Raw genomic sequence first — 18566 nt, forward strand, 5'->3', positions numbered from 1 at the left:
TTGATGATTACACAAGAAGGGGACATACAATTAATATTCCATATGCTAGGCTTACAAAGACACATAACAGTTACAAATATCTGGTCCTGTTTACTTCAACAAATTACCTGGAAATGCCTACACAGTGCTGGTAAATAGATTTAAAACTAGTCTTTTGAGGTGGATGAAATGTAAAGTAATTTACTTTGCTCAAAAACAAATGACCCACTTTCCTTATGAGAATGAACTGTAAATTAACTGCAAACTATACATATGCCACACTGTTTAATGTACTTATTGTTAGTTTTCTGTTCAATTATTTAATTGTCATTCACTGAACAATGTAGTTCATTTACCTTGTAATTGATCTGTTGAGAAACTTCTTGTTGTTATTGACATTTGCACAAATGTGTATTGTATCCATCTTTAATTATTATATTGAAGTTAATAACATTTGTCATGTTGAAGTTTATATCATTATTATTGTTATTATTACTTCGTTAACACTGATGACGCCAACTGCATGTATATATGTTCAACGGTGGAATAAAACATTTGTATTTTTATTTATTATTATTATTATTACTATAGATGATTTTAAAAATATATGAAACATGAGATAATGTTATGCTAGGCTTCAATAATCCTCTTCAAGGTGGTACTTGATAAATGGAGATTTCTTACAGTTATAGATTAAACATACTGTGATCAGCCAGAATATTATGCCCACTAACCTACTATTGATATAAACCCACCCAGGTGATAGCAGAATCACCTGATGAGGAATGACTGCTAGTAAGACATACACACAGTGCGTGTAGTATCAGTGAGTGTGCTGTCCATGTGTTTATTTATTTATTTGTTTATTGTCCTCTGAATCAATACTGTACATGACATGCACATGGTGATGCACAAACATACATTTGATTTTGGACATTATGATAATTTGCTGGCATGAAGTAATGTGCCAAAGTTTGCACAAACATGAGTTTACATACATATTTTCTGAGAAGTTATGAACACACTAATTTATGAACACACAAATTACATACTCAGTTACACATTTGTATTTTAGTGCTGTATTCCTCTAACACATATACACAACAGTACCTGGTTGCATATTCTTTCTGCACTTAATTTGCTTAGTAGCAGATGATATAGATGCAAGATTTTTGCACATACTTGCATTAATGTTTTACTCTTTACAAAATTCTTTGCTGCAATTTGTTTCACGTTTCTTTCCACCCATGTGGAGCAGAAATTCACATGCACTGCAGAAGCAATGATCAAGTAGGAATGATTTTAATTTTTTGTTAAATACAGTCAGGGACTTACTGTTTTTTTTGTTTTTTGTTTATTATATATATATTTCTGATGGCAGGCTACTGAATATTTTAATGCCTTTTTTGAAGGGAGAGTTTTTAAAGGCAGAGGTGCGTATTTCTTTAACACGGAGTTTCATTTTCCGTCTAGTACCATAGTCATGGACACTTACATTTTTATTAAATTTTGTAATATTACTTTTTACAAATTTGCATAGATATAGTATATACAGGCTGCCAAGGGGTAGGATGAGCAACTTTTAGAAGAGAGGTGTGCAGCTATCAGTCGGCTTTGCCTTGTTCATTATTCTTATAGCTCTCTTTTGGGTGAGGAGAACATTTGGGCTATGTGTAGAGTCTCCCCAGAATATAATACCATACTGCATTACACTGTGGAATTGTGCATAGTAGGCTGTGTGAACAGTTTCTGGGCTTGTGCTGTATGCGAGGATTCATATGGCATAGCACACTTGGTTTAGCTTACTATTAGTTTTATTAATGTGTGTTTGCCATTTTAGATTATCCTGAATCCATAGGCCTTGAAATCTTGTTTCTGTATTTGGGGATATTTGGGAACCATGTAATTTCATATCAGGCATAATTTTATTTGATCTTAGGTGGAAGTTTAGGTAAGTGGTTTTCTTTGTGTTAACTATGAGCTTGTTTTCCTCAAACTTATCACCAAGTTCATCTGTATTTCTATTTATGGCCTCTTGGAGTTATGTTCATTTTTTATTGTTATGAGGATACTGTTATCATATGCAAAGTATGTACTGGTGCTGGCATTGATGCTTGACAGTAGGTCGTTTATGTACACAAGGAAGAGCACTGGCCCAAGTATTGAGCCTTGGGGCACACCTTGTGTAATATTGCAATAGTCAGAGTAGTATGTTTCGATATGTCCTTGGTTGTTTTGATTTATTGACCATTTTTTGTTTCCAATTTGTCAGGTATGAGCTGAACCAGTTTAGTGGGGTGCCTCTGATGCCATATGACTCCAGTTTGTTGAGAAGAATCTTTTAGTCTATGACATCAAATGCCTTGGACAAATCTAGGAAGATCCCAACAGCTTTTTGTCTTTTGTCGTGGATTTGTTTTTCTGAAACTGTGCTGGGCATCAGATAGTATCTGGTTCTTATCAAGAAAATTTATTAGTCTTTGGTGACTTAATCTCTCCAAAAGTTTACCAAACACAGGTAACAGTGATATGGGTGTGTAATTTTTTGTGTTGAATTTTTTGCCTTTCTTAAAGATTGGGGTGACTTTAGCCACTTTCATGCATTTTGGAAATGTACCTGCCATCAACGATGAGTTGTACACATTTGAGAGTGGGAGAGCTATTTTGTTTAAGCACTTTTTGATGATAAAATCTGGGATGTCATCGATTTCATATGAGAATTTGTTCTTTAGGTACTTTGCACTAGTAAAATTTCTTCAAGAGTAGTTTCCCAGAAGAATGTAGATTCTACAGGAGTTGTTATTTTGTTTTGTCTGTTGTGTGTGAGTTTGTTGATGCTTTGTAACAGATTTTTAACAATATTTTCATAGTAATTGCTGAAAATATTTTCAATTTCTTGTGGATTAGTAACTCTGGTGTTGTTGTGGATCAGGATAGTGTTTTCATGTTTACGTGGCTGTTGATTCATTTCGTTCCTTATGATGTTCCACACTGCCTTGGTTTTCTTTGAGGATGTGCCCACATAGTTGTCATTTGCTGTTTCATTTGCTAGTACTATGACTTTTTTTTAAGGATTTTGACATATTTCTTGATATATCTTTCTTGAGATGGGGTGGCAATGGTGGTATTTTTTAGATACTTCAACAGATCTCTCTTCCTTCTGCAGGAAATCTTTATACCAGTTGTTATTCATGGCTTCTTATTGGGTTCTTTTGATGTGGTGCATTTGAGTGTAAGAGGAAAGGTAATATTGAAGTGATATAGATATGTGTATAGAAATGATTCCATTTTGTTGTCTGTATCGTCTGCTTCATATACTTTGTTCCATGTTTCTGCAGCTAAGGGATCATTGAAGATTTTCATGTTTTCATTGCTGTAGTTTCTTACTGTAGTTGTGTATTTGTTGTTGTAGTCTAAAGGGAGAACAGTTGTAAGGTATAGGACTTGGCCACAGTGATCACTATAGCCCGTGTCCAGAGGTTCGACTCTGTGGTAGGGACAGTTTACAAATATTTGGTCGAGTGTGATTTTGGAGTTGTTTTTGCACCTTGTGGTGAATGTTACTGTGGGATTCAGACTGAATGAGTTAGTGAGATTCAGTAGGGATCCTTTCACACACCCTGTAGACTGGAAATCAACATTGAAATCACCACATAAAATTAGTACCTTTTTGTTTTGGTGAATTTTGTTTAGGAGTATTTCAAGGTTTTTTAGGAAGACACATACATTGCCTGTTGGAGAACGATAGATACATGTTATTATTATATTTGCTTCTAGAGTTTCAATTACAGCTGCCTCAAAATCGTTTTCTTTATTTAAGTGGTCAAACTGGTCAAAACTCCTATAGTATATGGAATTTTTTATAAATATGGCAGCACCTCCACCTTTCTGGCTTTTCCTGCAATAGTGGGAAGCTAATGTGTAACCAGGTATGCTAGCTGAACTAATTTGGTCTGGTTTCAGCCAATGTTCTGTAATGCAAATGACATTTACATATTGTAGGTCTGGTATGAATAGGAATTCAATTTCTGCAAGCCTGTTTGTTATTGACTGCACATTTTGGTGGTATATGGAGAAGTTGTATGTATGTGGACACTGGCGGCTCTTTTTTATCACCTCTGCAGAGGTAGGGGGCTTGGCCATAAAAAAATTTCTAGATTTAACATCCTACGATTGTTGGTGTAACCTGTATAGTTTACACTGGTTTTTTCTTTGGGTGTAAGGTTTTTTTACAGTTATGTTTTGTTCCTTAAATCTAAGAGGTATTATAGGATCACTTTGTCCTTTCTTTTGCTCTACAGATTGTGATATGTGATTTGTAATTTCTCTTCTGCCAAGGTCGTTCAAGTGGAACCCATGTCATGTGTAGTGTTCTCTGCAAAATTTGCTAGCTTCAATTACGTTGGCATTTGCAAATTTTGAACAGAATCTATAGATTTGTGAGTTTGTGTTTGTTACGTCTGTGTTTACACGTGACCTGTTTGGAAGGTCGTGTCTAAAAAGTACGTCAACTAGGAACACTTTCTTTGAGGAAAAGCACGGTAGTTTGTTTCTTATTGTTTTTAGTAGATTCTGGCTGTTGTTGCAAGTGACATCGTTTGTTCCTGCTGCAATTACAACAAGTCAGAGGTGCATGTTTTTGGAGAATGGGTAAGGCACATGATCTGTCTGAGTTTGACCAAGGACAAATTGTGATGTTCCAGAGGGTCGGCACCAGCATTCTGGAAACTACACAATATGTCAGGCGTTTGAGGAGTGCTGTGGTGAGTGTCTCCAACATATGGTGAAACTGGGATTAAACCATGTCCAGTCATCGTGGGGGTTGGGCGGCCATCCTTCATTACAGATGTTGGACGTATAGGTTGGGAAGACTGGTAAAACAAGACAGGCAGTGAATTGTGGGAGAACTAACATCACACTTTAATGCTGGGTGGAGTACAAGTGTGTCTGAACATGCAGTGCACTTTTTTACACACTCTGTTTTAATTTTTTTATGCCTTCACAATGCATTTTCTGTAATGGCACATTCTTTACCTGCTCAGTTCACTTAAATTATTTGAAGGTTTACATTACTTGTATGTAACAGAATTTCTCTGTGGATATCCACATTTTACAATCAATGCTGTGCTGCTGTCTTCTCAATTGTGTTTCCCTGCTTTGGGGGTAGATCAATGACAGTGTTCACAAGAAATGCATTTTTTAAGCCTCTAAAGATCAAAAGATGAGGTAAGGTGTAATGCTTAGATTACAATCACTGCAGATGCTCAAAAAAATGAATCATGTCTGGTGAATGAGAATTTCAGTTTATAGTGTGATTAAGAAAGAAAACCAATAATAATTGTTACAACCACTGGTGTATGATATATGATTTTTCAGCTTGCAGTTGGTGAATCTGAGAGTTATTAGAGTTCAAGCTCTAGCCCCTATGCCTGGTTATAGAAATGAGAGTAAAAAAAGTCATATTTTGGTGTTGTGATGCATCTTTGAGACACGAGCTATGCTCCTCACTTCCAAACCTGCTCATGGCAACATCAGCTGTGCAAACACATCAGTTGTGGATAGTATAACTGACAACATCACATTACATGTTTGACAACTCTTCGTCAAGCTACCTCCTGGATTGGCATGGAATTATTGTGCTAAATTCTTTTACTGTTTCCTTGTCAGCTCCATTACATAATCTGAGTGATTTTTCACATAAGGTGCAACATCAGGTTATCAAATTTGAGGTTTTGTGTCTAAAATGTTGTTCCACAGAGAAAATACAACTACTCTCATTTTTATGTTGCAAATTATTTATATTAGCCATCAGTATATCAATGACAGACCAGGGAGCACAGCAATGGCTTGCTAGCACAGTGATAATATGATTTCTTTAAACTGCTAGACTAAAAATGGTCAATGATATCTCAAGGAAACTTCTGCACTGTAAGTCTTCCCACAACCTTGATTCAATATTTTATAGATTTGAAGGCGAAAACCTTATGAAATTCCTGAAGTGCACATTTTTCCTGCCTTGACCAGCAAAATTTAAATTTTTTGTTAATAAATAATTTAATTAAATACTGTGTGATGCTGAACAACCTGTTAAGGAGTAGACAACTTACTTTCATCTGTAGGAGACTGAGACTTTGCCATGCAAGTGATAAATAGTGCTTCCAGACAAACACCCTACCTTGGACTTCCAGCATGTGAATTGAATGTAAATTATGTTCCTGGACATAATCTAATTTTGTGTTATGTAAATATCATTTTCTATTTAGGCTAAATCATCTGACAGACAGATATGGATGAAATGCTTAATGGCAGATAAATGAAATTGTTTGACATGTTTTGAACTTTGGTAGGCTATTGTAAAGGTAGAATGTCGCATTTTAAATAGGTCCTAGTAACATCAACCTGTCTACTCATACTGCTGCTCATCAGCTCTTGCTTACATGAAAAACTATGGGCCATATAAATAAAACATAAAGAAATGACAAATGGCTATCTAGGCTAGCAACCCCACTGTTGGTATTGCCATGGAAGAACTTGACAAAGTACTTAGGAATCCAAAAAAATGCTAAATGACCATTTTAGGTGATGTGGGAATGGAACAGATTAAACCTTCAGGCCCAAACGAAGTTCATTACATCTATTAGTTGATTTGTGTATGAGTGATGAACATTTGAGTCCAGATGCACACATAGGAATTTACAGCTGTTTGCTTTCATCACTGTTATCCCACATACATTGTTTGTGCATGAGTGCTGTGAGCTGCCAGTCACAAATATTAGCAGTTGGGATTTGCTTACAGTGATCTTTAGTCCTTGAGAATGGAAATACATCTTGATTCTAATACACAATTAGTTTCTGAAAATTCCACATCCTCACAGTCTTTACCATAGAACAAAGCCCAGATATCATCAGTATAATTTACACTGTGTTAGTCAAAGGGAGAAACAATGCCATTAATCTAAGCTACAAAAAGGAATGGGCCAAGAATTGAGCCTTATGAGGTTCCTTGTATCACTGCTTCATTTCTAGATTTGAAAGCTGAAATCTTATCATTTTAATATGATTAATGGAAAATCTCATATAAGATGTGAAACAAATACTAACAAAGAGATAGAGGGGCTGGCCAGTACTTACCTCAGCTCAGTACAGCCGATAGATACACATAAAACAGAACTGAAAATTTACATTCCTAGCTTTCGGAACTTTGTTCCTTCATCAGGGAGGAGAGAGGGGAAAAAAGGGAAGAAGGGAAAGTGGATTCAGTTACTCACAACCCAGGTTATGAAGCAACAGGGAAAGGTAACCAGGGAGGGTAGCAAGGATCCTTGCTACCCTCCCTGTTTACCTTTCCCTGTTGCTTCATAACCTGGGTTGTGAGTAACTGAATCCACTTTCCCTTCTTCCTTTTTTTCCCCTCTCTCCTCCCTGATGAAGGAACAAAGTTCCGAAAGCTAGGAATGTAAATTTTCAGTTCTGTTTTATGTGTATCTATCGGCTGTACTGAGCTGAGGTAAGTACTGGCCAGCCCCTCTATCTCTTTGTTAGTATCATTTTAATATGTAAGTTCAGTACACTGTTCCTGATACGTTGTTAGGAGGGCCTAGAAGTTTAATTGGCACATCATTTATATTCTACAGCCACAGACTTTTTAAGATAAGCCCATAGTTTACAGAGCCAATAGCTTTCTTCAAGTCTAGAAATATTCCAGCAGTGTGCATACACATTTCTATGTTACTGTACACTTCATGGAAGAAACTGGTAATAGCAGTAGCCACGCTTAAGTCTTTCCTGAATCCATGCAGTGATTCAGTAGGCATTTAGTGTCTGGACAAGAAGGCCGTGAGTTAGGACAGGATAATTGTTTCAAATATTTTACTGAAGGTGGGTTGATATTAGTCTCCCTTACTTCCCTTCTTATGGACTGGCTGAATTACACTTATTTTTAAGGCCTTTGATTATGAGTTTTCACTAATAATACAATTAATGGGTTGTATCATGGTATTTTTGCCTGTCTTATACATATTTCACACAAGATGGTTAATTTTGTCATGGCTGGCCCTTCCAAGGGTGATATTAGTTATGAATAAATTATGTCTATCCCAGGAGTCTTGTTTTGGCTAAGGTCTCTCAGTTCTCTGTCAAATTCATTTCACAGCAGCATTTCTCTCATCTCGCTAATTCCTCTTCTCTGCCAATAACATTTCACTCAGCCTTGTTTCTCTTACCTAGACTTAAAATATATTCCTTCTACTTTTCAGCTTTTCCTTCTTTCTTTAGTGCTGGTTTGCCATATGAGATCTTGATATTCATATAGCTGCTTTTCTTTTCTCCAGAGGTCTCTTTAATTTTCCTATAGGTGGTGTATATCTTTCCCATTGTTATGTGCATCTACAGCCTTGCATCTATTCTCTAATATTCCCACTTGAACATTTTGCACTTTCTGTCACTCTCATGTTTTACATGTCTGTATTCCCTTTTGCCTCCTTCATTTGGTGTAGTTCTATATTTTCTTCTGTTGTCAATTAAATTAAATACCTTCTGTGGTATGCAGAGATTTCTAGTAGGCTTTTCCTTTTTACTTACATTATCTTCAACTACTTTCCCTATTTCATGCCTCAAAGCTACCCATTTATTTTCTATTGCATTCCTTTCCCCTGTTTTGGTCCAGTTTGTCTGATGCTCCCTCTGATACTCTCAAAAACCTCTGATTCCTTCAGTTTATCCTTAATTTCTTAGATATATGCAATGTTTTCACATTCAGTCTGCAGTTTACAAGCAATAAATTGAAGCCAGGATCCACATCTGCCAATGGAAATACTTTACAGTTTAAAATCTGATTCTGAAATCTCTGTCTTACCATACTTTAATTAATCTGAAACCTTCCAGTGTCTGCAAGTCTCTTCAACACACATACTATTCTTTCCTGATTCTTAAACCACGCATTAGAAATGATTAAATTATGCTATGTGCTAAATTTTATCAAGTGGCTCCCTCTGCCATTCCTTTTCCCCAGTCAGTGTTCTCCTGCTACTTGTCCTTCTGTTCCTTTTACTACTACTGAATTAAAGTCATCCATCACAATTAAATTTTTGTCTCCCTTAACTATATGTATAGTTTTCTTCATGTCATAATACATTCTTTCAGTCTCTTAGTCATCGGCAGAGCTAGTTGGCATATAAACCTGTACTACCAGGATGGGTCTTGGAGTCATGTCTGTCTTAGCTACTGTAATGTGTTCATTACACTGTTCACAGTTGCTTACATGCACTTCTATTTTCTTGTTCATTAACAGGTATACTCCTGCAATTCTTTTTATTATTATATAACCCTTTACTAACCTTACTAAAAGTCCTGTACTTTCTGCCACTGCTTTTTACTAATTCCCACTACATCTGACTTCAACCTATCCATTTCTCTTTTCAGATTCTCTAAATTACCTATCCTTTTACTGGATTTAATATTCCCCACTCCAACCTGTTGAATGCCAGTTTTGTTTTTCCTGATGATGACATCCTCATGAGTAGCACCACCTGGAGTTCTGAATGGGGAGTGAATTTACTTATGGAATATTTCATCCAAGAGGATACCATTATCATTACAATACAGCAGAGATGCATGTCATCATGAAAAAGAAAGAGCAGCTGTAGTTTCCCTCAATTTCAGCTATTCACAGTACCAACACAGCAAGGCCATTTTGGCTTATGGTGCAAGGCCAGATCAGTCAATCATCTGTGTTGTTGCCACTGAAGCTAATGAGTAAGCTGCTTGCCCTCTTCAGGAACCACATGTTAGTCTGGCTTCACCACTGATACCTCTCCATTGTAGTTTCATCTACAATACAGTTCTTTTTAGTGTTTAGCCATGCAGGCCTCCCCACCTTGGCAAGGTCCATCTGTATTTCAGAGGGCTGGCAGAGCCTGCTGTAATACATAAAATATGTCAAAAATGAACATTTCACTACATGTTTTGACTCAAAGTGAACATATTATTCTTAGATCCTAGATTAGTTGACATTTTTCGTATTCCATTTTTAACACCATATCATTTAACAAGATTAAAGATATTACATGCACTGTTTCGTTGGTTTTGCTTCATTTTGTCAGTGTCTTGCACTATTATTCACTGTATGAAAGTGTGTAAGATTACTTCTTTTGAAGATGTATGGTTAAATTATTTTCTACAAAGCAAGTAAGATAAGATTTTGGAAGATATATGGTTCAAGAATTTGCTATGAAGCTTTCATAGAAACAGTTAATTGATTTTAGTATTTTATTCATCCTCAGCAACTGTAATTGTATATAATGAAATAATAATCAACCAGTTGCACAAAAGAAATTTAATTTCTTCACCAGTTTCAGGCAGATAGTGCCCTACACCAGTAAAAAAATTAAATTTCTTGTATGCAACTCGTTGTTATTGGCCATTGATGTTTTTCTTATGCAGTATTTTGTGTATTTGGAAAAACTTGTATAATCAGCAAACAATTCTATCTTTACGTATATGCGTAAAAGAACTGGTTGATCATTAGTTTAGAAATAAAAATGAATGGTTTGATGATTTAATGTCAAGGAATTCTTTGCTAAGTATTTTCTCATTTTTTTACTGATAGTGTTACACCTGTACCTGCTTTGGTCATGGCTTTCAGATCTTGCACCTAACACATGGAAAAATAAATTCTGATGGCAAATTCATAATTTCAGGATCAATACATATTACTGCAACTACCTACAGTAGAAGAAAAGTACTGTACCAGTACATCCATTAATGTAACACTTTGATTGATTTCTTAATGGGCCCAATGGCAGGGGTCAGTTAGTAATTAATTTTAGTTCTTTTTCAAACACCACTGGTTTTATAGGTACATGTACAGCCTTGTGAACTGTAGTTATAACCCAATAAATTTATCTGTGTACAATGCACAAACTTTAAGCATTTCTTTTATGCTTTACTATTTTTGCAGCAATTTAAGATACATATCCTGTTATAATTTTAAGAGTTCCATTTGTATATTCCCATTTATATATTCATAAGTTAGGAAATTATAACTCAAAGTACCAAAGTTCAACATACCGGCTCCAAATGAGAAGCAGTGTATTCTTTAATAGAATTTTATTCAAAAATATAGTCTTCAAACTAAGTTTTCCTGTTGTTTGTTTAGACAGATTCTTCAGTTTGATGAGAGTATCATCTGGCAATACCCTACCATTTGTCGTAGCAACACCCCGAAGCACTTTAAGAGCCCTTTCTGGATGCCCCTTGGCAACACACCAACGTGGAGACTCAGGTAGATACCTATAAAAAATTACGTTATAGTATTTTTGGATTCTTTGGGGTACAAGTATGTATTAATCATAACACAGAACTAGAAATGCCATAAGGGTTCTGAGAATCAATTAAATCAATGAAATAAGCATTTATGAAAAGTATTTAACAAAAGAGTGTGCTAATATATGTTCATTACTTGTTTTTTCCAATTATAAATGCCTAGTATCATATGCAATGTTATTATGACTCAGAATTACTTTAATACCATATATTCTTTCAAAAAGAAACAGCTTTTTATGAAAAACCATGCAAAGCATACAGCTGCATTAATTAGTGAATACCAGATACTAAGTGCTGTTCACTGTTAAACAGATAAGATTACCAGTATCAATCATAAAGTATTATTGAAGCAGTAGTTTTCCTTTTGCTCTTTCAATACATTCCTTAAAAAATAGCATAATTAAATTTTGCTGCCTTATTATATTCTGTCACAGATATTAAACTTGGTTTATCAGATTGTTTATTTTGATAATAGCTTATTTCCATAACTTTCTACTTGTAGCTCATTCTAATGTTAATTTTTGACTGCACTTTTCTCACAAGGAACCCACTGAGTGCATGGTCACAAAAGGCCAGTGATGTTTATAACATTTGATGCCCCACATATTGTCTACCATGCAATCACAATATTGGCTGCTAATGGCAACATGGGACAGGACTGGAGGCATCCAGTAGTCAGCACAGCATGAGCCTTTGGAGCATAGTTGAACCGCTTGGTTGATGAGTAACTAGCTACAGTGTTAGTGGTGTTGATACAAAGCAGACAAATGGTAACATTACACAAAGCAGTCATTGCTTTATATCTACAACAACAGTTGCCAAAGTTGGTATTTCATCGGAAAGGAATTCCAGGAATTTTTCAGAGTGAAAAAGAAATGGCAGATTAAATATTAGCATTTCTGCAAGGTAAGTCAGTGGAATTTGTAGTGTTATATACACTTTACTGTGCAGACAATGTACGTGAGAAGTACAGTGATCATTATACATGCTTAACAAGTAGAAGTGGTAATGAAACAGGTGTTAAGCCATGTAGTTCAGCATCCTTATTGGACAGGGTGCCACAATTCATGTCTCCAGTGAAACATAGTGAAGGACAATCATTGTCTAAGGTACAGGTTCTACACATAGTTTTGTACATGGAAGATCATGCATAGCATCATATAAGAACAATTAAGAACATATTTTGAATAACTTTGCAGCAATACAACTATGTAGTGCATAAGAAAAACTATGAATATTCAAGAAAGGACAAGGCACACTTGTTACAAAAATGGGTTTTGGCACATTTCATGGATGTTTGATGCAGCTTACAGGAGGTGACCTGCTACATTATGCATGTCAGACTTCAGATGACATAGATTATAGAGATTTCAAGGAAAGGAGTGGATGGTTATGTAACTTCAAACAGTGCTATAGAATTGGAAGATGTAAGATAATGAAATTTCAAACAAAGCATCATCTTTATGATCCACAGCAAACTGCGGAATCAGCCCAAAAATTTGTAGATTAGATAAACAAACTTATCCCATCATTCATTAAGGCAGTTGTCTTCAACTCTGAGGTATCAGCCTTTGAAGAGGAAATGCATATGAATGGAAACCTGGAAATTAGAGGTACCAAGAGACTTGTACCAAGATCAGCTAACAGCAGTGCCATAACACATTCATATACAATTATGCCAAGTGTTAGCCTGGATGGTAAATTGACTGAAAAGTCATTTATTGTGCTGCAAGAAGATGGAGGTGTTCTTCCTTCTATGATTCTTTCTTGTGTGTGTGATCTTGCAGGGGGACTACGGAACATTTATTTCACAGTAAGCAAGTGTGGGAAAATGGGCAAAAATAACAATTATGGTAAGGGCACTGCTTTTGTCCACTAGCTGGTTAAAATAACTTGCTTTTGTCTGGTTTCTGATCTATGTATAAAAATAATACTCCTTTATAGCAAAATACCCCTCCTGAAAAGTGTGTGTCATCGTAGTTCATAATAACATAATAACTGGAACTGCTGGACAAATTCAGCCTCTGGATGTTTGTTTTCTCTGTGCCTATAAAAAATATTATCGGACTATCTGCAGCTACACCTTAAAAGACAGCCAGTTTCACGATAAGCTCCATGACAGACTGTTTGGTATTCAGTTGCATGCCATTACATTCCATCAGTTCTCATCACCCTGTTACATCAATATGATTTTATACACATTCTTTAAGAGTGGATGCCTGGTTGAACATTCTGCATGACTGGTAGCTCCCAAGGAATTTGCCTTTGATCTTGATGGTATGAACCTCTATGGTCATTGTGGTGTGCTATTTTTCATTCAGTGTTCATGGTGCAAGATGATGGTTTGTTTTGAACACTTCTTGAATGTTGATGCTGTACATTTTGTGAAGTGTAATACATACGTCCCATAGAAGGTTGATCTCTGCACATCCCAGACACTCATTTTCTGTTGCCTTTCTAATGGAAATGGTGAGTCATTAGCAGCTAATATTTTTCCTGTCATAATTGTTAACAGGACTCTTTCAAATGAACCTTCCTAAAGATTGAACTTGCAACTTCCCACTCAAGTAGTTCCTTGTCAGTTTGCTTCTCATCACTAACATTTCAGCAAAAAATTTTCCAGCTGTTTAACACAATAATAAAAAGCTCTGATTGGTTACAAGCTTTTTGTAGTGGAAGGAATGCAAGGCATATAGTCATTTTTTTAAATGTGTGACGTCTTCATTAAAGTTCAGACAATAAAATGTGATAGTAAATGTTTTGTAAACTATTGCCATTACTGAGTTTATTTATGTCCAGTTTTATGCCCTTATAATTTTCTCCTTAACATAACTGAACAAGATTTAGCATGAGACTATATATTTGTCTCAATTCTGTTTTCATCTTGAACATTTCATAAAATTCACCCTGCAGATTGGTGGTCTAGAATGTGAGAGGTTGCTAACACGCAAGTTGTTAGAATAGATTTTTTGGCATACTTGAATATTACTACCAAAGCAGTACATTACATCAGTTAATGGCAGCCAATAGCACACTCACGTGAGCCAAATGCCTGAAGTCAAAGATTTTTCTGTGCATAGTAGTTGCTGGAAATCTAGAAAATGCCAAAGAAATTAAGATGACTGGAAGAAAAGAAAGGCAGAAGTATGGAGAAACTTGGACTACACTAGATGAGTGCAAAAAGTAACATATCCACTCCAGCAAAGAAAGAAGACAGTGGCTACGATTTCTCTGTGAAGTCTTTGAAAGCTAACCTCAGCTGGTGTAAAAATCACACACTTATAGTGAGTAATAAGGACGATCTCTTTACTGAGTTTTATAAACTAAGAAACTAAAATCTGCAAACTGCTTCTTTGTGCCATCTTGCATGTGGTACAGCAGGGTGCACAGAACAAGTGCTGATTTTGACAGTGGAAGTCAAAAAAATCTATTGAATATATATTGTGAATTTTCTTTCAGTGACATTTATGCTAAAGGAAATTGTGATATTTTAGCTATATTCTGGCAGTATTTATCTACTACCTGAGGAGTCCAAAATACACTAATATCTGACATTCAGCATGAAATGCCTAATGACATTGATTATTCTGATGGCAAGTCTCATAATGCACAAACATTAGAAAGCAGAGAAGCTGTAACAGCCTGTAAATTTTCTCCTCATGTTGATTGAAGAGGGAAGCATGGCAAACAAAAGTCAATGTTTATCAGTTTAGAAAATGGACATAAAGCATAGTTTCTTGAGCAAGATGATGATCTATAATAGTTCTGTGTGGTTAGCCTCAGCTGAATGGCCATTACAAAGTTAGTAACCGATGATCAGTTGTGATACACAAATGCACAAAATTTGTTTATGGAACAGAAGCATTTATTGTCTGTTGAAGTCTTCCAAGAAACTGAGAGTTCTGAATTTATGTGTTGTTTCTGCAAGTACACTCTCAACTGCATGAGCAAGATGGAAGAGCAAAGTGAAGAACAGTATAAAGACTCAGTTATAATAGCAATTTCCATTATTTTTAAAGTCCTGGGGGCAGGTCAGCTATAGCATTCAAATAGTATCATCATTTTATAGCATATTGCCTACAAGCTGAGCTCTAGAAGGATGCCCTTTGTTAGCACTAAGAAGAATATAACCACCAGTAGCATCAGTATACAGCAGAACAATAGGTCACAGCTTCACTTCCCTGTTTCTTCGATCCACCAAAATAGTGTTCTCAATAATAAGAGAGTTTATGTGCCCATCATTGATGATTTCTGTTTGCATTAGTAATACAGAATGTAGTTTAATAGGTGCAAATAAAAATCAATCTAATCATGAGCATGATGCTCTAGAAGTTTTATGTCCAAATCTGTAGTTGTTTCACATTCCATATTTGGCTTTATTTGTCACATTTTAAATAAGTCACACTGCTGAGATACTGCCTCACCTTTAGTTCTATTGAAGGGGAGATCATAATTGAACACACAACTGTGAGAATTCCAAGAGTTAAACAATGTCCAGTGTATCAGCTGTATGTTTATCAGAAGTGTCAATTTGAGTGGAGTATCCTTCCTTCATATAGGAATACTTAGAGGTTATGTTCCACATTGTCTCAGACAGAGGTCTGTCATTAATACACTCACTACATACTTACAAAAGAGCAAATGAGTTCATGTTCCTTCCATAGGTACTAAATGAAATGGTTCTCAAGGTTATGAATGATCAAATTTTAGTATAAAACACTAGTAAGGCACTGAGCGGACTAATCAATAAGTACAAAAAGCTATGGATGGAGTTTACATTATGTCTCCCACATAAAGGAAGAGGGCATGTATTAAAATTATTGCGAGGAATTAAACATTTGTGAATTAATAAATCTGGGAAACCCTATGCCTCAATGAAATTTTAGATTATATTTCCAAGAAGGGAGCCAGTAGTTACAATGATCTGGCATTTTCAGTAAGCACTGTTAACTAGACAACTCATACCAACAGTAGATACTAGAGTGCTGTGGCCTGATAAATGCAGACCCAATTGAAGAAAACTGCCTAGAATTGCTAACTTGTCTACTTCTGATTTTATATAACGAGGAACACACATTCACAACTGATGCAGAAAATCTTGCTGTCTTTTGATGACAATTTTTATCTTGCAGACTGTATGCAGTGCCAAGTGATTAACACCTGTTAAGGCTGATGATGATGATGCTGAACTGAAAATACGCAGATAACTGTAGTTGTAACAGGTCATATTTCTGTGTGTGTGTGTGTGTACAAACAAACACAAACATACACACAAAATTCAAGCTTTCGCAACAAACTCTTGCCTCATCAGGGAAGAGGGAAGGAGAGGGAAAGACGAAAGGATGTGGGTTTTAAGGGAGAGGGTAAGGAGTCATTCCAATCCCGGGAGCGGAAAGACTTACCTTAGGGGGAAAAAAGGACGGTTATACACTCGCACACACACACATATCCATCCACACATATACAGACACATCTGCTTGTGTCTGTATATGTGTGGATGGATATGTGTGTGTGCGAGTGTATACCCGTCCTTTTTTCCCCCTAAGGTAAGTCTTTCCGCTCCCGGGATTGGAATGACTCCTTACCCTCTCCCTTAAAACCCACATCCTTTCGTCTTTCCCTCTCCTTCCCTCTTTCCTGATGAGGCAACAGTTTGTTGCAAAAGCTTGAGTTTTGTGTGTATGTTTGTGTTTGTTTGTGTGTCTGTCGACCTGCCAGCGCTTTCATTTGGTAAGTCACATCATCTTTGTTTTTAGATATATTTTTCCTACGTGGAATGATTCCCTCTATTATAACTATATATATATATATATATATATATATATATATATATATATATATATATATATATATATATATATCATTGGAGAAGGAATGGTGAATATTATTAACGTGTAAGTACTCAACTCCTCTTTCCTTTCCCTTTCATAACAGTATTTCTAATTCTAACAGCCATTTCACAGTTTAATGCTTATTGTGGGATAAATTTTATGACAGAAAATTGTATTATTTAATGAAAAACTACTCCAGTTGCCATTAAAAACTCTGTTGAGTCCACTACTAGTTTTGGCTTTCCTATTAGGCTACTTTCAAGTGGAAAAGATGAAGAAACAAAGCTTACATATGAATAATTTCAGTATAGAACACACAGAGAAACTAATAAAAGAAACTTGTCTTTTAATACTACCAGATTTTAATATTACCTGATAAAAAATAAAGGAATGGCACACAATACTGCTGCTACCAGCATAAAGTAAACCCAGTTTCTCAAAATCCAGGCTATCAGTATTATACTAATAGTTCCCATGGCAAAACAGAGAGACAACCTAAAATTATTGGCTGATCGATGCCTGATGCCACACAACTCTATTCCTGAAATGAAAAAAGCAGAAGTCATCAATGTTGAGTGAAACAAAATATTTAAAGCTACACTGTTATAATGTCAAGTTGAACACATATATTTCAAAAAACGACACAACACATGTAAGTCACAGAGCAAGTTGACAAAGCAAGACATGTGAACACGGTAACATTCAAATCAGCACTGAATCCAAGTCTGGTGGCCGCTGGCTGCCTGGCCACTTAGGTGGCATGGCTGCTGCATGGCTGGCGGGCAGTGCCGCATATAGAGGATGCACGTAACTGCGCGGCGGAACTTTGAAAGATGGGCGAGTCACAACATAAACGAAATATTTATGGAGCAGACCTGACAGTAGCTAAAATAATGTGATTGTGTGATTAAATTACAAGCTCAAACATATTTGACAATAATGCAGTTGAATGTTCTTTGTTATTTTTTCTAACTGATTACATATTTTTAAAGCTTCAGTGTATCAGGACCTGACTTTGTAGTGTAGATTCACATTGTTGTAAGTGCTGCCATCATCTGATTCACTTCCAACTTTGTGACCATTACAAACAGTAAACAACCAGTTGTGCTCCAGTTGTAGACCAGTAAGCAGCTACCTGCAGCAGCAGCATGTAATTTCTATACTGCATTTAATTATTAACTTTTTTATGTACCCAGCTGGGGCCCATACGATGTCGTGAACATGTTCAGAAATGTTCCTAACACAGCTGGTGGGATAACTTGTGCCACTTGTCTGTCTGTGACAGTCTGATAAACTGTGTCTGGTTGGTAGCAAAATGGGTTACACTTGCTACCAAAATTGCCCAGAGAGTCAGCACTCATTACATATCGTTCATGTACATAAGGATGTTCCCAACACAGCTGGTGCAATAACTTGTGCCATTGTGTCTGTCTG

The 18566-nt window shown here is 36.0% G+C and overlaps 1 protein-coding gene across 3 annotated transcripts in view; it reads right to left on the bottom strand.

Annotated features, from left to right (window-relative positions):
- Positions 1-18566, bottom strand: part of LOC124722904 (solute carrier family 22 member 7-like) — a 193361-nt gene that overhangs the window by 72430 nt on the left and 102365 nt on the right. For all 3 annotated transcript variants that reach the window (XM_047248046.1, XM_047248045.1, XM_047248044.1), the window contains exons 5-6: positions 17505-17673; positions 11047-11268 (exon numbers count right to left, since the gene is read on the bottom strand). In XM_047248046.1, the coding sequence (XP_047104002.1) occupies positions 11047-11268; positions 17505-17673 (391 nt within the window). The remainder of the gene's footprint in view (positions 1-11046; positions 11269-17504; positions 17674-18566) is intronic.

This window comes from Schistocerca piceifrons, chromosome X (genome assembly GCF_021461385.2).
Source record: "Schistocerca piceifrons isolate TAMUIC-IGC-003096 chromosome X, iqSchPice1.1, whole genome shotgun sequence".
NCBI classification, from domain to species: Eukaryota; Metazoa; Arthropoda; class Insecta; order Orthoptera; family Acrididae; genus Schistocerca; species Schistocerca piceifrons.